The sequence below is a fragment of the Sinohyriopsis cumingii genome, chromosome 11 (genome assembly GCF_028554795.1).
Source record: "Sinohyriopsis cumingii isolate HCF-2022 chromosome 11, ASM2855479v2, whole genome shotgun sequence".
NCBI classification, from domain to species: domain Eukaryota; kingdom Metazoa; phylum Mollusca; class Bivalvia; order Unionida; family Unionidae; genus Sinohyriopsis; species Sinohyriopsis cumingii.
The window spans coordinates 66,991,819-67,016,131 of record NC_142971.1 but is presented as its reverse complement, the minus strand read 5'-3'; the positions used below and the strand labels follow the sequence as shown (position 1 = coordinate 67,016,131).

General features: G+C 35.6%; 2 protein-coding genes across 6 annotated transcripts in view; both read left to right on the top strand.

The window, feature by feature from the left end:
* The window catches only part of LOC149788615 (DNA-binding protein P3A2-like), a 52,072-nt gene extending 39,823 nt beyond the window's left edge, over window positions 1–12,249 (top strand). For 3 of the 5 annotated variants that reach the window (XM_089974697.1, XM_089974694.1, XM_089974696.1), the window contains one exon: window positions 2,966–9,744. In XM_089974697.1, coding sequence (XP_089830823.1) covers window positions 2,966–3,159 — 194 coding nt within the window. In that variant the 3' untranslated portion in view covers window positions 3,160–9,744. Of the gene's footprint in view, window positions 1–2,965; window positions 9,745–9,956 lie in introns of those variants that run through there. The other 2 variants (XR_016424182.1, XR_016424181.1) reach the window with 2 other exon arrangements.
* Window positions 12,250–17,360: 5,111 nt separating this feature from the next.
* LOC149788614 (xaa-Arg dipeptidase-like) overlaps window positions 17,361–24,313 on the top strand; it is a 60,478-nt gene continuing 53,525 nt past the window's right edge. Inside the window, exons 1-2 of the mRNA XM_089974693.1 lie at window positions 17,361–17,664; window positions 21,225–21,431. Of these exons, the coding sequence (XP_089830819.1) occupies window positions 17,506–17,664; window positions 21,225–21,431 (366 nt within the window). The 5' untranslated portion in view covers window positions 17,361–17,505. The remainder of the gene's footprint in view (window positions 17,665–21,224; window positions 21,432–24,313) is intronic.

The following is a 24,313-nucleotide window of genomic DNA, read 5'->3' as shown; positions in this document are numbered from 1 at the left end:
ATGTCTCGTGGCTAGAGATATGATTGTTGTCATGTGAAATGGAAAAGAATTTCCAAGAATTATGTCAGGCTGAGAGATAATAAAAAGCCATTGAGCTGCATAGGGTTTGGAACTAGAGTTTGTGCAACTGTACTAATGGTAAATAAAGTCTATGCATACTTTACAAACTTTTCAGTTGAACCTAATGTCTATTGTCGAGGCATCAAACTTTTAATTACATTTTTCAGCTTTACAATAGCAGTTTTTGACATTTTGTTACACCTTACTGAAAACTGGTCAATCTTATGGGAAAAAATCATCTGCCTTACTGAGACTGACTTGTCAGGGTTGGCAATTCTGCAGTTACCTTCACTGTTTTCTCTTTACCGATGTCAGGTATTCATTACTGAAAGAAGCATTGGCTAAAGTATACATAAACAACTAAGGGTAATAATATATCATTAACGCCAATGTTTACAGGGAAATGGGTAAACAATATTGTGATAGAGTTTGGGGCTTCCAACAGCGGTTGAATTTTTATCTTAGATGATTATGACAGGACATAATTGTCAAGACCATAACATGGTCAGCATAGGCTAAATATAGATTTTGTGGATTAACACAGCGAAATTAGTCTTGAACAAAACATGGTACCAGACAAAGACCAAAGTTCACATGACAGTAACTGTATCACTTTAAAAACATGTTGTCTACTCTATTAATGTTTCCACTACATAATAAAATTGCAGTACTTGCAACATAGGAATAAATCATTACAAAACTTGTACATATCATAATGTAAATGGAGAATTAATATTTTAGAAGAAAAACTAAAAGATTTTCAACTCGACAACCATGAGGAGAGTTCAGGAGTTCTTTATTTTATGTTGGAAGCCTCAAATAAACAGTATCATAACAGATAAGGAGAATATTCTGCAGCAGTGGGGAAATGGAGTAAATAGAAAGAGACTTATTTTAAATGCCATGCAATGTATATACCTAGATATAAATGATATAATTTTGGAATGGTTTTGCAGTGCACAAGCCAACAATACCTACTTGCATTTCACACTTAAAAATAAGAATTATTTAATGTATGTTAAATTGAAATAAGTCTGTTCATAAAACAAGTAGAACTTTTTAATAATTAATACTACTTTTAAATGAAGATATTAAATTCTTTGAAGTTATATGTAGCTTTCTTACTACATGCACATTCATTTACATACACATACTTCTCAGAAACATAGTCCCCCTCTGGAAATGCCTGTCTTATACAGCCACTTTCTCAATGCATAACAGGTGGCTGTATAAGAGGGGAACCGCAGTACTAAGATATATGAATGCAATATTTATCCTGTGGGGCTGTAACCTTAATGTTGATGAAGACAGCTTTTTGCATGCAAGGGCAGTGTCATGGAGAGCAGCAACAAACATCAATTATCAGAATTATAGACTAGATACTTGGTTGAAAAATCCCGTAACCCATCCTAACATCATCCCAGCCAAGTTGACCATATTCATCCAGGACCAGACTTGACCATATAATGTTGATCATAATACGTCACGATCACAATTAGATCATACAGCATCAGCCAAAACATGAACTTGTCCAGTTCCACATAGCACTGCCATGTTCTTCATGTATAGATAATTCCCAGTCCATACAGGCACTTTCTTGAATCAGTCTAACAAGATAGTGCTGCAAGGCACTTCCTGTGGAAGACATACAGTTTTCATAGACACCCTCATAGATCTATCCTACTATGTGGTACCTCAAACACTTCCAGCATATTATGTCCATTTTGGTATCTCCGTTTTCAAGGAAGGTCTCTTCATTGCCTCAAGCTGTGTAGCTTGTTTTTATGTCGAATGACTGTAATGAATTATCACACACAACTGGCAACCAATAATGATGCTTTTCTACAAAGTAAAGTTATAATGTTTTTGCCAGACTTTACTTACCCTGATGTCTTTTCTCTGATAATTTAAATTCTCACAAAAGAAAAGGACCTGTTTTCAAGTTTCATTGGCCTACATTTCTGTTGGCTGGAAAGCGATGAAAGCTGATAATGCCAAAATCGGGTTAAGTTTAAATATTATACTTTAACGAAACAAATAAAAATATATTATGCCTATTTTGGAACTGTAAGCAACGTTTCGTTTTGTTCAAGAAACATATCCACCACATGAACCTTCTTAAACATACTTAGGCATACCTGGACAACCGTCGCATTGCAAGAAATTCAAATGTATGTCAATGGAACATGAAAATACGTCCATTTGCTAGTGTCATATTTTCATTCTGCCAGTAAGTATATTAATTACATATTAATTACACATAAATTAGTGGAAGAGTGTTGATATAAGTGGCCAAGTGTATGAGATATTCCTGAAACTTTGACTACTCATTTCAATGTCAAAGGCTGTTCTTTGGATAGTAAGACATAGCACTAAAACAAAAACAACATGTGCTATGGTCTTACATTGTAGAACTACAGGTTTGTCAGAGATGAACAGGTCATGTCATGTAATTTGATGGATGGAGCAATCTATCAATTTGTGTATGGTCAAGGTGGTTTTAAAGCCTTCATGCAGCGAAAAATGATGGTGTAGTTTTAAAAAAAAATTGGTTTGTCTTATCATGGATGAGAAGGGCATATGAATAGATGCTAAATCTATGTCTGTCTATGTCTTTATGTAATTTGCATATTGGAAATACAACCTGTATGTCAGGACATCAAAGGGCACCTACCATTGACAGAACTTTTAATGATAGAAAAAACCATAAAGTTTATATGTGTATCAATAATGTATCATATATTAGGCTGTCTATTATATGAATTATATCGATGCACAGCATGGGTGTATCAGTTCACCCCTAAATATTACATCCATTGAGCAGGTTTGCTATCTCTGAAATTTCGTATAGTTTGTTTTCTGTTGTTGGAAATGTATTAATGCATTGATCCCTTCTACCTTTTAGGTATTGTGACCATTCCAGTCTCCATGTACCAGAACATGGTGGCAGTATCACTATCATCCACCAATCTTCAGCACCAGCAGCAGAACATCCACATCACTATGTCCCCACAACTTGAGGAGGCCCTGAAGAACAATTCAAACCAGAATGTTGCTGTACATGTTGTGTCTGTTGAACCCAAGGTGGAACCATCCTGATATGTTCTGTATGAGAGTGCATTGTTATTCCTGTAGTATTCTCTGTGCTTTGAATCTCAAAATCAAGGAGCAAGCTGAACTGACAGCACTGTTTTGAAAACTTTCTCTGAAGAGTTCTGATTAAGACTGAAAGCATATCTGGATGACTTGGCTCCATATGAGAGCACACACCTAGATGACTCTGACACATGGTATGTCCAAATGACTTGGCTTACACATGAGAAGGCATGCCTAGATTGTCTGTGACATATGAGGGTGCATCATTAGACTGACACATGGCATGTCCACATGACTTGGCTTACACATGAGAAGGCCTGTCTTGATTGCTCATTGACATCTGAGGGTGCATGACTAGATGAATCTATGGTATAGAAGAAGGCATGTTTTGGTGTCTTGATGACATATGAGTGGGTGACTTGGTGACATGTAAGAATGGTGTTATTTGTCCTTTTGTTTGATTCTAGTGGGTAAAGTTCATGTTAACATGGTGATCAGACTTATTGAATGGTATGGTGTCATTCCTATAATACTGCCTCTTTGATGCCCATCAGTATTGAAAGTTTACAGTAATGCCATACTTTAATATTTATAATATATTTAATTGTGGGTACATAATATCCACATTTCTTTTCATCTATCCATCCATTTAGCACACCTTTATTTGTGCTCTATAACTTTAAAGCCATTTGCATGTGTGCTTTGTACCACATTGGATATTTTATCTTCAAGGTCAATGTCATTGTGTTATAAGTGGAATTTTTCCATTTAAATCTGTTTCATTTATAATTTTAGAGCCATTGAAAGATGAGGGGTTGAATATAACTTTATTCATCATTACTAAAAGGTGTACAGCATAATATTTGTGGGTCCTAGTCACAGTCACTTGCGGTAATTGTCATTTTCATTCAAAATGGCACTTCTGCTCTGTATCTTCAGTGCTGTTAAAGATAAATTTATCAAACTTGTAATACATCTTTATAGTCACTAGATGTGTTGCATTGTATGTTTGGAGTCCTTTATTGCCACTAGATGTGTTGCATTGTATGTTTGGAGTCCTTTATTGCCACTAGATGTGTTGCATCCTATTGTCACTAGATATGTTGCATTGTATGTTTGGAGTCCTATTGTAATACATCTTTATTGTCACTAGGTGTGTTGCATTGCATGTTTGGAGTCCTATTGTCACTAGATCTGTTGCATTGTATGTTTGGAGTCCTATTGTCTCTAGATGTGTTGCATTGCATGTTTGGAGTCCTGTTGTCATTAGATGTGTTGCATTGTATGTTTGGAGTCCTTTATTGTCCCTAGATGTGTTGCATTGTATGTTTGGAGTCCTATTGTTACTAGATGTGTTGCATTACATTTTTGGAGTCCTATTGTCATTAGATGTGTTGCATTGTATGTTTGGAGTCCTGTTGTCTGCGTCATGGTCACATATGAATATTTTAACAGGGTTCCCATGGTATTAGGAAAAAGTCGAGAGAACTGATAATTTTTTTCCAGACTGAAAAGACCTTGAATTTCGCAAATATTGATTAAAGTTGGGAAAAACCTGGGAATTTTCTGTCTCCACTTGATGCCCAAAACAATCACGTAATTGAGTCATAACTAAACTGATCATGAGTTAAATTTATCGAGTTCTAACCAGAATATTCAGAAGGTGCACTATGGATAATTTGGGTGCATGCAATAAACATATATGCTGAGTCAATCCAAATGTTAAGTGGATTGCTCAATATCCATATCTCTTGTTACATAGGAGGTATGAAAACCAGTCTAGCATCACAAGAGGCCCCGGTGATCGTAGCAAAGTGTAGCCGCTTACCTTACGGTCAAGCAGACTCAAGCGTTGTAAGATCGAGTGATATATGCATGAAATCGATATGAAAATTACCTGTTTTCTCAGAAATTATGAGTATTAAAATCGTTATGTCTTTAATCTGCTGAAAGACGATAAAACTACGGCATTGATGATATGTTACCTGGCACTTGCGATTTGTATTGTCAGTTGCATGAGTATGCAAATCTAACAGCCCACATTTTCAAATGTATGTTGTTGAGAAAAAAAGAAAAACATTAAATGAAAGTCATATGCTGGTTGTAATAAAAATACAAAAACGAAAGAAATCAAAATTCTCAATATTTATATATTCTGAGAACAACTTCTGGAGTATTGTATCATGTGACTACCATGTTGACCTGTGCTCTGTGCTTGATGAATCAGACTGGCCAGATTGCTGGTTTTTACAAAAAGTAACTGACCTTCATTTAAAATAATTGAATGTCTGTACAACAACATTAAAATGAGTTTATTTTTAATATCACATGACTATTGGACTTCCGATGTAATTGTTTGAGATTTGTGAAGTCATGTGACTAGTAATGCAAATGGCGAGTACAGGGATAGGTTTTATCTATGCCATATTTTCGCCTAGTCTGTCAGCGGATTAAAGACATAATGTTTATAATACTTGCCATTTCTGAAGAAATAAATCATTTTCCTTTTGATTTCATGCAGGTATGAGTCGATATAAGTTTTAATTTTCTAGGCCCGTTGGTAAGCAACTACCATATGTCGCTACTGCACAGTGGAGGCAAATTCCAAATTTTCGATATGCAGTTGCAATGATCCCACATGCCAGCCTAAATGTTGAACTATGAAAAATGGGGTTGGAATATTGGGAGGAAACTTGACTTAGAAAATGGATTGCTATTTGTTTTAAACCAAATTTTTTGTCCAGATTGTTGAATCTCAAAGCTGAAATGAGAAATTATCGTTCCTTGTATTACAATGCTGTCGGGCATTTCTGTGCACTTAAGGTTTCCGTCTCCAATATTGAAGCAAAACGCATACCGAATTTGACCGATTGATGAAAATAAAATACAGCAATTCTTACCATTTAAAGAAGCATTTGTCACCAGAATATTCTGTTCAAAGTAATATTAATTTTGAACACGGGGAATACAACCTCCATGTTTTCTTGCCTCGCGATATGTTGGCCTATTCTGTGCACAGCTTTGAAAAGATGTAATGTTTATCCATTGGGCTATAGAAATGAAATATATTACTTTGGACTGTTTCTGTCAGCAGTTCAGTCGAGTAATTAAGTCAGGTTTATTGTTAGTTTTACAAAATTCAACGTATAAATGGCAAGAGATATTAAGCAAACTAAACCGATCTTGTAAAAAGTTAGTAAAGTTCAACATTTTATAAAAAATAAGCTATTACATGGAAGAAAAAGCAACATTGAATAGGGTGCAATGTGTTTACTACGTCTTGTTGATGGGGAAATATTACTACAGAATTTAGAAATTCACTATACGCTGGGGAATATCTTGAGAATTTATGTTCTAGCGGCAAGTTGAAGTGTTGCGTAGCAGACGAATTTGTACTTGTCCGACAACTTCTTGCAAAATTGGAAACTTGGATTAAAATGCGGTATTGTTTTAAGGTAAACATTTCCATTTTTTATATAATGTATTTATTTGAATGATTCTAAAAGATGCATAGTAAATTGGATTTTCTGGGTTACAGGTTTAAGAAGATCATGGAGTGGGTCTACATGTTGACATTTAGAAATCACATTTTCATGTGCATTTAGAGTCTAAATGTGGGATATTTTTGTACACTTTAAGAATATCACTTTTTTAAATTAAAGTATGATTCCTTCTTGATACAAAATGGATTTTTGAACCAAACTAACACATGATCCAACGTTTACAGAAATGACATATCATTGTGCAGAATTGGCTGACATGGTGGGGTACCCATTGCACAGAATTGACTGACATGGTGGTATATATTAAAAATACAGGTTTGGTGAATGGTTTAATGAATTGCAAGAAGAAAAGTTGATTTTACAGAAAATTCAGTTCTTGTTTATACAACAGTATATAATTTTGAAGATCTTTTGTCAAAATTTAAATCAACCCTTTTGAAAATGTTTTTTAAATGAAGGATATTTGACCAGGTCATCTTTAGGAGATTAGGTTGTTTGAAAAATCTTGTTTGGAATTTTTTTGGCACAGATAAATGCAGGGCTAAGCTCTTTTTGTTATAAGACAAGATTCTAATTATTTGCATTTATTGGTTTTTTTAAATATATACTGTAATAGAAAATGTTACTTTCTGTGAGATGTATATATATATATATTGCTATAGGATTCTGTGGAATTTAAGGTTTGAACAGAAACAAAACATAATTTATGTTCATTATGTTGCTTCCACTTAGGAACATAATGCAGCAAAATAATTTGTATTCTGTACATTGAAATGACTTTACATGCCAATTTGTAGGAATATAATCAAACTTGTTTCGTGTGATACATTTTGTGGTTTTGTACAAGATCATCTTTTCTGACTTCAATGCTTTTGGAGAGCCCTGAAAGAGAAACATTTTTAGATTTAAAAAATGCATGTTTTATAATCTAAAATGTTCTTGAATTCCATTCAGTAATGGTCATATGTGAGCCTTGAAGAAAGTAATTTCATCCTGGAAAAACCCAGGAAATGACCTGGAAATTTATCTTTAGAAAAGCATGGGAACCATGTTTTAAAGTGAATTTTTTTCCAGCTTGAAATCTTAAAAGCTGTTTGAGGTAAAGGAATAAACCATGGTACTCTGCCACTTATCAGTTTGATGGTATTTTCACTTATCACAGTGGAGGTTTTATCTTCATGGTCACATATATTTTGTTACTCCATTTCTGCACTTTTCCTCTAATGTCCTTTGCTCAAGGGCAATGAAACCTTGTTACTTTCCGTATCAGAAAATTTGCTTTTCAGCCTATAAATCATGTGAAAAACATGCTGTCAGATATAAAAATATGTGACTAAAGGGTCATATATGGAATTTCAACTTCAATTTTCCTTCCACGAGCCTTATATTTCTTGTTCCTATACAATTATGTTGCCTTAGTTTACAAATTATTGTATTTAAAAACTCTTGACATGTGCCAAGGTGATGTTTTAGGGGGAACAAAGAACTTGTATGAGGGACATGGAGTAGGTTATGAAACAAACAGTGATCTTGTGGAAATCTAAAAAAATTAAAATAATTACTACTAAACCTACAGTCAGTTTGATGATTTTAGGAAATATGATTCGATAGCAATTATGAAATTATGCATTCCGGTGCATTGGCACAATCTTAAATTTTTGAGGACATATTTGTCTAATCTTTGTATCACACATGTCACAGAAAGAAAAGTACTTCAAACACCTGCTTAAAGTAAACATTTTCTTTTTTTCTGGAATTATCTTTTGGCATGTTCCACTTGATATTTGCTACTTTCATTTCTTATTTGTTAATGTGTTAAGCAAAAGTTAAAATACAGAAATACACCTTCAGTTTTAAATCCGCACTAAGAAATTAAACAACTTGTGTTTCAGCAATCACATTTTCCCCTCAGTATCTTAATGTCACTTGGCACCGTACTACTTAGGTCTTAATTTGGTGGCGTTGTGCAAATTAATTTTTAGCTCTTGAAATTTGTGACACTTTAAAGGCTTGTACTATGCTGAAAATAAAAGAATCTGCAATCTTTGCAACATTCCACACAATTTAAGCACTTGATCCTTATTTTCTGTGCTGAATTGGACAGTTTAACCCTTTATTAATTTTGTGGCAGACCTTTTAAAAAAATTGTGTGTAAAAATGTTTGGAGATTTGGATTTTAATTTACATATATTGTCTTGGAAAATCATGAAAAATTACTTTAAAAAATATATTTTATTCCTTATTTGACCTATAAAGATGTCTCATTTTTCATCTTATTGTACTTGCTATATTCTGTAAATATTATTAGGTCTTATTCTGATCTACTGCAGGCAACAAAACACCAAGGTAACTTAATAGAAATGCAAACAGTTGATTGGCTGATGGAAAAATTACAGTTCGTAAAAGAAGTTAAGCTTTGAAAGGTACAAAACATTGACATTGCTTTAGCAGGTGATATAAAAGATTCCTGCACACACAAATAAACATGAAGGAACAAGACTGACACAGGTGCTAGCAAGCCAGGTACATTTGTAGTTTTCACTTTCTTAATTGGCCGATTAATTCATTGTTTGATTGGAATAAGAATGAAATCTTTATTATGTTGGATTTGTTATCTTTTTTATGTTGGTATTTTCTCTGAGACAAAGGGTTCTAAGTTGGATAGGGTTATGACCAAAATCAAATATGTAAAAGAATAAAAGCAGCCATCATTTTTGCAGCCAATGTTTATTAACTGTATCAGTTAGGTATAGGTGAGCTAGGGTTTAAAATTTCAACAGTAGCTATGAAACATGCTGATACCTTTCAGAATGTTGCAGTAACTGTTGTTTTGTTGAATGGATGTTTGAGTAAATACTTTACTTTCTTTTAAAGTTGAGTGGGAATATTCTTTTAATTATCCTACATGTTTCCACTTGAGAGTATTTTCTGCTGTTCTTATTAGTTGTCATTCTTGTATTAAGTTTTTAAAGTATGTCTGCAGAATATTAAATTGTTTACTTTCTACAGACATTTCATACTCATTATTATTTAATCTTTATTTTCAATAACTTCTCAGACAGTTATTAAATGAACTACACATATATATGTAGCATTGTTGTGTGTTCTCTTTATTTACACTAAAGCTCTTTTACAGATAAATAGATTCACGCACTGATAAGTTATTTTCACATAAGATTATCAGATTTCTCAGCTAAATCCAGATTCACCAATTTTATAAAATGTTTAGAATGTACATTTCATTTAGCTAACTTGACTTTTGGCTGTGCTCTGAATGGGAACATGTTTTACTTTTAGTCCATGGTTTGCACACTGGAGGCACCATATTTAGTCAGTTACAAGAACAGAAGTAAGATTGCACATGGGGCACCATATTTAGTCAGTTACAAGAACAGAAGTTAGATGGTACATAAGAGGCACCAAATTTAGTCACAGTTGCAATAACGAAAGTATGATGGCACACAGGAGGCAATATGTTTAGTCACAGTTAGAAGACCAAAAGTAAGATGGTACACATGAGGCACTGTATTTAGTCAGTTGCAGGAACAGAAGAAAGATGGCACATGGTAGGCACCAAATGTTGTTAGTTACAGGAGCAGAAGTGTGATGGCAGACAGGAACAGCATATTAGTCAGTTACATGAACAGAGGTATGATGGCCCAAAATGGAGGCACCAGATTTATTTGATTACAGGAACAGAAGTAAAATGGCACATGGGAGCCACCATATTTAGTCAGTTACAAGAACAGAAGTAAGGTGACACAAAGGAGGCAAATAATAGAAGTGGTGAACAGGAGGTACTGCATTTAGTCACAGTTGCAAGAACAGAAGTAAGATGGCACAAAGGAGGCAAATGGAAGTGGAGCACAGGAAGCACTGCATTTAGTCACAGTTACAGGAACAGAAGTTACAAGAACTGAAATAAGATGGCACACAGAAGGTATTACATTTAGTCACCGTTACAAGAATGAAAGCAGTGTAGTACACTGTAACACAGAAGAGAACTTATTTAATCATTGTTAACCATTTGTGATAAGAGTATTTTTCTGGTTGATTTATAAATACTTGTTTGGAACAGAAAACACTGATAAAGTACTGAAACACCTGATTTGCATCATGCTCTCTGGCTTTTTCTTGTGTCTGTGCAAGATCTCATTTACATATTATATTATTTGTTTAATATAAGACTTTATGAAATACCCATTATGACCTACAATGATCACCCCCCCCCCATGTTTTCAATATTGAGAATGGCATCACACAAAAGGTAAGTTTAACTTCCATGTTTTTAGAATGTAACTTGTACCAGTAAACATTATATCCTTGAAAAATGCAATTTGGCCATGAATGTGCATTTCTTCTGAAATTATACAACTCTACAATTTCTGGCACCACAAGACATGCACATTATGAATTCTTTCATTAAATACGTATGAAATGAACAATCTTTAAAGTAGGTCTATTTAGTGTTTTTATGGCCTTTCATTGATGTTGATCAGTTAATTTGTGCCTTCATGCATTCAGTCATATTCATTTTGATTTGATGACAGTCATTTGTGAAATCATGCATTCAGTCATATGTGAATTTTTAGGATATTATGCCGCAGCAACAATTTTGGATGAACATCAGCTGATGATAAGATCTTATTTACAGTGGATTAAAGGAATTGTATTATCTTCCCCAGTTCAAAATAATCTTGTCACACGCTGTTAGTCTATTTACTGTGTGTTATTTGTATATTCATGCTCTCAGTCCATTTACTCTGTGTTTTTTAAAATTAATGTTCTTATTCTATTTACTCTGTTATTTGTATATTCATGCTCTCAGTCTATTTGCTGTGTCAGTTATTTGTATATTCGTGCTCTCAGTCTAGTTACTCTGTGTGTTATTTGTATATTGATGCTCTCATTCTATTTACTGTGTGTGTTGATTGTATATTCATGCTCTCTGTCTATTTACTGTGTGTGTTATTTGTATATTGATGCTCTCAGTCTATTTACTCTGTGTTATTTGTATATTCATGCTCTTAGTCTGTTTACTCTTAGTGTTATTTGTATATTCATGCTCTCAGTCAATTTACTCTGTGTTATTTGTATATTCATGCTCTAAGTTTATTTACTCTGTGTTATTTGTATATTCATGCTCTCAGTCTATTGTGTCAGTTATTTGTATATTCATACTCTCATTCTATTTATTATGTGTGTTATTTATATACTCATGCTCATCTATTTACTCTGTGTTATTTGTATATTCATGTACTTAGTCTATTTACTCTTAGTGTTATTTGTATATTCATGCTCTCATTCTATTTAATCTGTGTCTTATTTGTATATTCATGCTATCAGTCTATTTACTGTGTGTGTTATATTTATATCCATGCTCTCATTTTATTTACTCTGTGTTATTTGTATATTCATGCTCTCATTATGTTTACTCTGTGTTATTTGTATATTCATGCTCTCATTCTATTTACTGTGTGGGTTATTTGTATATTCATGCTCTCAGTCTATTTACTCTGTGTGTTATTTTGTATATTCATGCTCTCAGTCTATTTACTCTGTGTTATTTTATATTGAGGCTCTCAGTCTATTTACTGTCAGTGTTATTTGTATATTCATGCTCTCAGTCTATTTACTCTGTGTTATTTGTATATTCATGCTCTCAGTCTATTTACTACTAGGTTTTATTAGTACATTCATGTTCTCAGTCAATTTACTATTAGGTCTTAGTATATTCATGATATTGTATTTACTAGTAGGTATTACATACATGCTGTCAGTCTGTTTACAACGTTTTATTGGTACCTTCATGCTCTCAGTCAATTTACTATTATGTTTTAGTGGTACATTCATCATCTCAGTGGATATACTGTAATGTGCTATTTGTACATACATGCTGTCAATTTATGTATTACTAGGTATTATCTACACATTTATGCCCACAGTCTATTTATTACTAGGTGTTATGTGCACATTCATGCCCTCAGTCTATTTATTACTATGTGTTATCTGCACATTCATGCCTTCAATCTATTTATTACTAGGTGTTATTCGTACATTTATGCTTCATTGGATTTACTGCGAGGTCATTTTGATATTTTAGTGCTCTGAGACTATTCACTTCTAGGTCTTATTGGTACATTCATATTTAATCTATTACTTGGTGTTATTTGTACATTCATGCTCTCGGTTGATTTGCTGCTGGATCTTATTGGTACAGTGGTGCTCTGAGACTATTTACTAGTAGGTTTTATTGGTACATTCGTGTTCTCATTGGATTTACTATTAGGTTTTAGCCAGCTCACCTCTGTGTGAGTTCGAGTCTCGGATTCGGCCAATGTGGGTATGTGAGAAAGCTTGCAAGTAGCTTCTCGTGACTTTGTGGTTCTTTCTGGGGGTTCCCGGGTTCTTCCTCCACCATTTATACTGGCCGCCATGTATAGCCTATCTTGATCTGAAGTATGGCATTAAACCCTACAATAATAACAACAGACGGCTCCAGTGGTTTAGGCTAGTGGTTAGAGCGTCCTCCTCGGATGCGGTAGATCGTGGGTTCAACCCCAGGCCCAGTCATACCAAAGGCTTATAAAAATGGTACTAACAGCTGCCTCGTGTGGCGCTCAGCATTAAGAGGTTTTCGTTAAGACTGGTCGACCTGGTGTCAGGATATCGTGACTGAGTGGGACGTCATACTACACGTCTGCAGCATGATGCCCCAGTACTAGACATCACTATAAACTGCCACATTGCAGACATCGTAGCGATATGAATGAAAAATTGTTAAAGCTACGTTAACAATTGTTAACTACGTTAAAAGTCCAAATCGCACACACACACACACAACAACAACGACAACAACAAGTATAGACGAAGTTCGTGGAGAGCAATCGGAGAAATAGGACAGTCTTCATGATATAGACAATATTAAAGTATCACAGTCTTTGGTTCGACTATAGCCACACGTTCCGGTACGTGAACTCTCGCATAGAAAGTTTGGTATCAATTCATGTTAATCAGTTCATGGTATGGTATATGTTCCAACAGTAGCCAAAGGTAGTACGTATACACACAAGGGCTGAAATCCCCTCTTTAAAGAGTTTGACACGGACTCATCTTTTGAGATTTGGCTGAAATCCCCTTCTAAAAGAATTTTGACACGGGCCCATCTTTTGAGATTTATTTTATTGAAATCCCCTCTTTAAAGAGTTTTGACACGGACCCTGTTTTTTGAGATTTTGCTGGAATGTCCTCTTTAAAGAGTTTTGACATTGACCCTCCTCGAAACACGAAAGAAGTCTTGACGAACTTTATGCAGAGAAATAAGGGGAACCTTATGAGCACCGAGTACGAAAAACACGTACAATATTGTAATAAATTTGGAGTATGCCCATTTTAAGGAATTCGTAGATTTTTGCGATTACTTGTTTGATTATTGGAACTCGGTGCAGTGTAAATATTCCTTAGCCCGAAATAATTAGCTAATTACCAGGATCAAACGTCACGGAGTGAAGTGATAGTGAGTTTCCATGATGCTAAGGCTTACTTTTGGTGAATTCAGGTCGGAGAAACACGAATTTCCCTGTGGTTCCATAGTCCCTATTCAAATCTAGTTGTGTGACTGCAGGTGCAGTATTTATGGTTGGAGACTGGTAAGTTACGCAATGGAATAAACAAGAAGGGACTCGGCATATAACGTTTATGTCGCCATGGTGACAGATGTGATGCAGTTTTACAGGCGAAATGTGGCCCGAAACCATGATTCGACTGGACTAAGGTGGCGTAGTAAAAACTAGTTCCCAGTGTTTGGGGAAATTGTATAGTTTTACGGCGTGAAACGCTGACGGTACGGAAAGTTGATGAAGAGAAACCATGCAGATGTGCGGTTTACAGAGAATAGGAAAGTTGTGATATCTGAGGTCTTGCATTGATTGGAGTAAAATTTATGTGTAGAATGGACACGTTGGGCTTTCTGATTTACAGCCGAAGTTGTATAGAAGTCTTTGGAAATTTGGGGTAAACTTAGGACTGCTAACGGAATCGCGCCAGGGTTTAACACGGCTCGGTCAAGCAAATACCTCTGGCTTGTAACAATATAAATTGATTATCAGTATTTTGTATTTAACTGAACTAGACCGCTCCGGTGGCATAGTGGTTAGAGCGTCCGCCTCGGATGCGGGAGGTCGTGGATTCGATCCCCGGCCGAGCCATACCAAAGACTTACAAAAATGGTACTAATAGCTGCCTCGCTGGGCGCTCAGCATTAAAGGGTTAGTGTTAGGACTGGTCGGCCTGGTGTCAGGATATTGTGGGTGGGACATCATGCTACATGTTTGCGGCATGATGCCCCAGTTCTAGACATCACTATAAGCTGCCACACTGCAGACATCATAGCGATATGACTGAAAAATTGTTAAAGCTACGTTAAAATCCAAATCACACACACACACACTAACTGAACTGCTACGTAGAGGCATTTGATTTCCACGCCTCTTGAACAGTGTTCACCAACCTCGCAAACACTTAATGATTTTACATTATCACTTAAAAAGTACGATTAATATAGTACAAAATGCATTTTAATATTTACAGACGCTCTAATTTGTTTATTTTAACCGGAAATAAAGGCTGGTAGGATAGAATGTTACTGATAACTGATCGAGGGCGTCATGGTCTAATGTCACCAATCTCATGCATTGACATATCGGACGATGTTGTTGCAGAAATATCTACATTTGCAGTACCATTATCATTAGACGTTGAAGACGGACGGATAAAAAAACCGTCTTTGGCGTTTGTTTTTAAAATAAAATTTATAATTACATAAGTGATAGATTCTGATCACAGTAATGAGGCTGCGGACCGACGAAGGCGTGTTGAATCGTTTGACCAGTGATTTTGTTCCACTTCTTGAAACATATCTGCGCAAAAATGGTGTCAACAAACCCTCGTAAACACTGAAATACAATCATGTCAGGGTTAAATAGAAATCACAAATCTGGGATCGCCTTTGCATGGCAATACCAATTCAAAGCCAGCTGGGAATAATTGCATTGCACCATTAGGATGGCAAAATGCTCGGTTGTTGACAGTGAAACCAAGTACGAAAACACGCAGGGATTGTTTATACAATGACGAACTGAAGTTGACCAAAACATCTACATACATTATATCACACCAGTTATATTCCCTCCTGGTTATTTTGCACCAATCTCGACTCCGAGAAGAGGAGATAAATTTTGGCTGCTATTTAACAAGGGTGCACTTGTCCGTGTAACAGTTGTGGAGCGAAGATGAGAAAGAACGTTTCAAAAACTATTCAGTGGATTAATCAATACAGTTTTTATAAGAACGTAATGCCATACCCCAAGAACGCACAATAGCCGGAAATTTAAATATATCCCCGAAAGATATTTTCTCTGAATGTATGAACGTTCTGCCAGTGAAACAAGAATACTTGGTTATAAGTGCTTGTACGTGTTGTACATGATGCAGGCTAGCTTGTCGAACAATTATATTTCGCTATCACAGTTTTAATAGAAAAAAAATATGATAGCCCCGCAATAATACCGAAGCGAGAAAATAATCAAATTGGTACAAGAACAGCAAGATGAAATTGTCAAAATAAGAGTACTAACAGCTGACTCGCTAGGCGCTCAGCATTAAGAGGTTAGCGTTAGGACTGGTCGGCCCGATGTCAGGATAATGTGTCTGGGTGGGACATCATGCTACATGTCTGTGGCATGATGCCCCAATGCTAGACATCACTATAAACTGCCACACTCCAGACATCGTAGCGATATTGCTGAAAAATTGTTAAAGCTACGTTAAAAAATCTAAATCACTCACTCAAAATAAGTCTTATTCGTGAAATACCAGCGTACGTGTAACATTATAGATGTATTCATGGACTCGCTGACACGAGCACAGCTGGCTTGGATGGTGCTGAAATTGTAATTACGGCAACTATAGTGGATACACCAATCGAGTCTCAATATAATTACTAAAGGGGGCCCCGAGTGGTAAAAAGCGCTCACCTTTACGGATCATTGCCATCTCACCTCAGTCTGCGTGGGTTCGATTCTCGGGTTCGGCCAATGTGGGTATGTGAGAAAGTATGCCAGTAGCTTCTCGTGGGTCGGTGCTGCCAGATGTGTGAGATCTTCCTGAAACTTTGACTACTCATTCCGGTGTCAACGACATCGGAACACACCATACAAGACCGTTATTTGGATAGTAAGACATAGCACCTAAATAAAATCAACATGTGCTGTGTCTTACATGTAGGACAAGGGGTAGAAGGTGTTATGTTTTGCTAAATAACATAACACGTGGTTTTGTCTAACCACTTTAATGGCTAGGCTACGACTAACTCAAAACAGAAAACACGTACACTAGTTTCTCGCACTATTGAGATCATAAGGCACATAGGGTTACAACTGAGTGAGAGCATGGAGCTGACCCTTAGGTTACCTGCAACCGTTAGACCATTTTTAGCAACATAATGTTAATACCGTATATTACCACAGAAGGCTTTGACTTTATTAGTAACAAAACTACAGAAATTGTTATTAACATAATACTCTTGGGGTCAATACTGCACCGTTAAGAGTTAAATATACTTGCACCACTGGACTTATGAATTTGGTACTATTATTTCGCTCCATGTCGATTACTGCTATCAATAATACAGGTAAACGGAGAAGTATCCCCGTCTCCCCCTACTGTGATATCTAGAAATCCATGTCAACAAGCCAGCACACCGGCAAATACCAATGTCGTGCTGGAGTATTCACAGTCATACTTGTAGCTCAATTTGTCCTAATCGTTGTGGACGGGGCAGACGAAAATGGAGAACCTTAAAGCAATTGCATGTGCGGAAATAGAGCGAATGTCTGGAGACCTGGGGATCCTTAGTAACGAAATATGGAAACACCCCGAATTGGGTATGGAAGAGACAAAGGCACACAGGTACATCACTGAGTTTCTGGAAGAAAAGGGATTGCAGGTAGGACCTGTAGGGAAAACGATCGGAGATAGCGACGGTTGTACATGTATACTAGCTGTACACAAGTAGATAGATTCTGACAATTTTAGACAGTTGTTGAAAATTCAAGACTGTCTCGCCTGTATATATACGTTGATGATAATGAGTTAATATTACAAAATAATATTCTAACAAAAAGAACAACTTAATTATCACTTGCTGGTGGAATAATGACAGGAATAATTTATAATGGCGCTAACAGAATAACATCATCATATACTCCAGTTTATTCATCAGATTTAACAAATAACGTTTATGTAGATTCAGTCACTACTGGTGGAGTAAAACGAACAAAAAAAAAAAAATGGCTTTATACCACCACTTGTTGATTCAACAAATAACAGACTGGGATTCGTCGCTTTTGCTCCAGTTCAATACCCTGGAAAGTATCCCCATCATGCTTTTTCGTTTACAAGCACAATATCAGGAGGACCGGAATGGACAAAACTTACTGAGAAACAACAAACTTCTGGTTAAAAATACAATGCCCATACGCTGTTGCAATATGGCAACTTCATTTGCGTGGCAGATTAAACCCTGGTGTTGGGCGAATTTATAATTGGAAACTTCAAGGGTCTAATGATGACTCAGACTGATTTGTATAGTACAACAAATACGTACATTTCAGTATCACTCAATTTTACTTTAGCTTCCGCAAGTACTGTTAACAAATACAAATATTTTCGTATTTATATTAATGTTACAGTAAAAAGTCCGTATCCCGGAATAACAGTATTTCAAATTTTTACTGTTGATGATTAATTTTAATCTTACATTATATTGTGTAACAATATATAATAATGTCAGTACCAGCAATTATAACAGTAGCAAAAGAGTTTTATAATAATATTTTTTAACCCAAACAAAGATGTTTCTAGCGTCACTGGAGCCATTGAAAATGATAATAAAAAACGAAAAAAAATAATTATATTAACAACACAAAAAATTAATTACGATTTAATCAATAAACCTGATGATAGTCGGAAGATACAGCTAAGTAAACATATTATTTTTAAGGATTGGTGTCTATAACCACAATGACCACAACTGTCGACATCTTGAAATAATGATAAACTATAACGTTTGCAAATAAACTGAAAGCCCCAAGATTCCCCTTGGATGCACAATGAATCAATCCACATTCTTATTCTATCACGATAGTTTTAAGCTTGCAGTACAACGTGTAAATTAGCCCTTTCCATAACTCTGACACAGTGAATCAATCCACATTCTTATTCTATCACGATTGTTAGTTTTCAGCTTGCAGTACAACGTGTAAATTAGCCCTTTCCATAACTCTGACACAGTGAAATCAATCCACTTTCTTATTCTATCGCGATAGTTAGTTTTCATCTTGCAGTACAACGTGTAAATTAGCCCTTTCCATAACTATGACACAGTGAATCAATCCACATTCTTATTCTATCACGATGGTTAGTTTTAAGCACATTATTATTCTATCACGATGGTTAGTTTTCAGCTTGGAGTACAATGTATACATTAGCCCTTTCCATAACACTGACACAGTGAAATCAATCCACATTCTTAGTCTATCGCGATAGTTAGTTTACAGCTTGCAGTGCGTGTAAATTAGCCCTTTCCATAACTGACACAATGAATCAATTCACATTCTTATTCTATCACGATAGTTAGTTTTCAGCTTGCAGTACGACGTGTAAGTTAGCTCTTTCCATAACACTGACATAGTGAATCAATCCACATTCTTATTCTATCACGATGGTTAGTTTTCAGCTTGCAGTACAATGCGTAAATTAGCGCTTTCCTTAACACTGACATAGTGAATCATCCGGAAATTGGTGTAGTTAGTTTGATATTTTTGTTTTTCAGACTGACTAGAATTAAGTCATCGTCAATAATTGTTCCCCCGGCAAATGATGCATGTTGTAATTGTTGTCATCTTTCTCAAATGTTTCATCTGTTTAAGTAATACAGCCTTCTTCGTAAATTTGAAGAATTATTCTCAAAATCATTGTTTATTATTTGTCTCAAATTGCCATTCACTTTGGTGTGTGATTTTAACCACTGATCTTGACTAAGCATGACAACTATCTGAATCTTTATCAGTTTAAAACCGAAATGTGCAAACCAGTCCGTCTACTAATGCACATAATGAGAAGGAGCTTGAAATTTGGGGCATAACCTCACGATGTTTTCTGGTTTTCTTTGTTCCATTTTCGTTTGCTGTTTTTTTATTATAAAAAATACAGCAAAACAATTGTAGCATTTATGACCTCCCTTTATTATAGTAGTGCAGTTTCAAATAACGGCTTATCTGACTTGTTTAGTAATTCTTAAAAAATTTCATCGAGTCTGACTGGTCCACTATTTTTCGCGAAATAAAATCTTCGAATACACGATGTAAAACATCAACAAAATAGTTGTGGCCCAGAACTTTCAGAATATGTAAATATCTCTAAGGACTGGGACTCAGAATCATATAATGTGGGGAAAATGTAGCAAGGTGTTCCCGAAATAGGATCAAATTTCGTGGAGGATAGTATGCTAGAAAAAAATGGCAGCACTGGTTGTTCGCGACAGTTTAAAATGGTGATATAATTTTGATAAAAGGGTTTAGTTAAGGAATGATTCTTTTTTTAATGTGTCAAAGTTTGGCCTGAAGAGTTTGCCCAGATGTTATAAATATTGACTTTCATTTAGAGTATTAATAATTGGAATATAACATGAGAAATAGATGGTCAACAGCTTTATACAATGAACAAACAGGCTTAACAACGTGGAAACCTGGAACATTACGAGAAAATGGATAAAGAAAAGAAAGTAAGAAAAAGAATTTTGCGTTTTAAATGTTATACTATACATTTCAGTGATACAAAATGTGCTGATAAAAAGGGCTGCCTTTCAGTTGGCTTTAGGCTTAAAAGAAGAGAAAAAATAGAACATACACTGTAAACAATCGAAAACGGTTGTATAAAAGACGGGACTGTTATTATCACATGTAATAAAAACGATGAACATCGCAAAAGTTCATATAACATCATCAGAATATAAACTTTGGCATTAGTTAATTTTTAAGTTGTTGTTGTTGTTGTAGGGCTTAACGCCATTTTTCAGCACAAGATAGGCCATACATGGCGGCCAGTATTAATGGTGAGGAAGAACCCGGAAAACCCCCGGAAAGAACCACCAACCCACGACAAGCTACTGGCAAGCTTTCTCACATAACCACATTAGCCGAATCCGAGACTCGAACCGACGCAGACAGAGGTGAGATGGCAGTGATCCGTAACGGTGAGCGCTTTAGACCACTCGGCCACCTGGGGCCCCTAATTTTTAAGTTAATCTGGTTTGATCTCTACCTCTTATATATGAATCCTATGACAATCCTTGTTTTAAAAGGAATGCAAAATCTAGCAAAACCCATTTTGCCATAACTGCTCGCTCTTACAAAATACAAATATTAGGTTATAGGAGTAGATTCATTAAAATATATTGTTGTCTTCTCAGTCTAACTCTGAAATTTTATCTATTCTGATTGATAGGTAGAGCGTTCATTCAAATTGAAGACTGCTTTTCGTGCTGTATATGGTACAGCCGATGCAGGGCCGAACGTAGCCGTCATGTGTGAGTATGATGCACTTCCAGAAATCGGCCATGCCTGCGGCCATAATCTTATAGCGGAAGTAGGTGTCGCTGCTGGTCTGGGGATCATGGCGGCAATAAAAGCTTCGACAAAAGCTATTGGGAAGGTGAGAGGATATTATCTAATAGAGTTGCATTTACTTTCTAGCAGAACAGAATCTTATATAAAGAGGATAAAAGTTTGATGTTTGATATACACAAAGGAAGATAAAACAATAGGTAGACAGTAACTATACTGTTCATATCGGTTTTCAGCTCATTTTTTCTATCTCATAAAGTATCTTGTCTTTTGTCCATCACACATCGAAACATGCATTCAGAGACCTAAATATTAGATAATAATGTGCAGAACTAATGATCCAATTAATTCTCAAACGTAGATCAGTTCTGACAGAAAAACAGAAGGAAAGAAAAACAATCGAGAAAACTTAATCAGAAGTTTTAGAATTATGTATTGTTATGTATATTTCCTCTAATTGTTTCTTTGTTAGTTTAATTTTTTTTATTTCATTACGTGCTATTACAATGTAACATTGTATGTTGGACTTGACTTTGTCCAAAATTGAGTTAATTTCTTCTTGACCTGATTGTCTTTTTAATTTTTTTAAATTTCATTTTATGTAAACAACTCATAATATCTTCAGTATTCTCTATGTGTATGAACATAATATCAGGATTTTTATTCAGGTAAAACAGAAAACGTAAATGTGTTGATTAGGGTCAGGGTTTGTCGATTTTCCTAAGTGAATATTGCAGGGAATTGTGTTGTAAGCAAACAATGCTCGTTAGATCATTCTAGAAGGATATTTTTTATTAGGCAATGTTTCTTTTTTTTGGGGGGGGGTGCTAACTGTGACCTGAGGTCAAGTAGAGAACTGATTATATTGTAATTGTGAGGATTTTACCATTCGTGCTTTAACATCAAGCAACTTTAAGTTGTATTATATGTTGAGCAGCAGAGAGGGCGAACAACCTCTAATTGACTCACTCTTTATTCGTAAAAATAAGCCTTCCTGGATTTGAAGAAGAAAAAAAAAAGGTTCGCAATGATTGAAGCGAAGGATTTTACCAATCGAGTGCCAAGTATGAGACTTCTCCCTCTCTGCTGCTCTTAATTAAAATTTTTATCAAGACCGATTCGATATCGTGACCGTGGGTCCATGTAAGTTTATTGTTATAAATTCATGTGGGGTTAATTGTGCCTGACTAAATAAATTTTTAAACTTAATTATGTCAATATCTCCGCTGCACCAAGTCTGGTGAATATTCCGCAGCGTATGTGTATCAACTCCGTTAAACACAGCAAGAATATTACAGTTATCCCTGATCACTTTTGGTATTTGTGTATATCGTTGAGTAACATAAATTACATCTGTGTTTTTATGTCTACCGCGTGAAAATATTCTAGCTGGATTTGCCTGTTTATCTAACATCACATCATGGTGCACAACTAAATTGTTAATAAACCCATCAATATCATCAATACTTGGCGCTTCATTAATATCAGTGATAAATTCAATAACATGCTCATCGTTTATCATCCTCACGCTTTCGTTAAAATCGTTTAGCACTTCGTAACATCGTTGATCATCAACTGACGGTGCAACTCAGTACAACATATCCCATCTCATCCACTTCATTATTAAATTAAGTAACAGCTGTGTCTTACCACTTCCAGATGTACCTGTGATAATCATTCGGACAGAATTTGGTAATTAAGCATGATGCTTGACCAGTTCTCGTTTTCTTACCGCCGAAAAATCAGTGACATCCATGTTATAGAAATATAATAAATAATATGGATTTATATTGTGTGAAATGAAGGGCGCGTACTCCCACAAGTACACTGACAACCATTACAACAAAAAATAACAGATCTGCAGTTACAGGTAACCGTGAACAATGAGGTACACAAAAATATAGTTTATTTCTAATCCAAATAATATATAAAAAAACGGAGGTGATGTTGCCGCCCGGTTAGCCAAACTACCAGGAATACCATGGGCTAAGTACCCAGGAGAAAAACACCTCCCAGGATATAATTATTGTGGCCCTGGACCCGACTTGATATCAGACTTGATAACCAAGACCAACCAAAACCAGGTGAGTATCCAATAAATGCTATTGATAAAGCATGTCACGCTCATGATGTAGCTTATAAAAGTAAAGATGTACAACATAGGAATATCGCAAACGTGAAATTAATTCACGCTTTAAATTCCATAAAAAATAAATCTTTCAAAGAATCATTAGCTAATTGGTTGGTGAGATCTGCAATGAAGGATAAGCTTGTAATGGGAAACGGTAATTAATCAACCGACTATTATCATAATGGAGTAGATTTATTATTCCCCAAGAGGATACTGGAAAGGTAGAGCAGCGATTAGTAAACTCGCTTCGGCGGCAGGTGTCGAACGTTTTACTGCTGAAAAATGGTTAGCCCGACAGGTAATATGGAAAATTTATCTACCATCGCCTAAAACAATACAATACGCGCATTTTGATGTCAGCGTCCCTAATGAAGTTCATCATGCTGATATTTTATTTTTACCACATGATACTGTCGTTGATGTTGCAAGTAGATATAAAGAAGCAGAGCTTCTGCGTTTAAACGAATTTATCAACGAGGACTTCTACGATGGACACAGCTGTTACAGGTTGATTCTGGCAAAGAATTTCAGAGCGCAGTATCATCGCTGATGAAGCAACATAATGTCACAATACGACGAGGACATACTGCAATTCATCGCGATCAGGCGATTGTTGAACGATTTAATCGAACACTTGCTGAGCGGTTATTTGGATATCAGTACGCGAAGGAAATCATCCAAGATGCTAGATCTCGCGAGTGGGTTAGAAGATTACCAAGTGTAATAGCTGCGCTAAATAATGAAATTACTCGAACAACCAACATGAAACCTTTTAACGCGATCACAAAAAACATATACCAGTACAACGACGTGACTTTTCAGCGCAGTCAGTGCTTGAT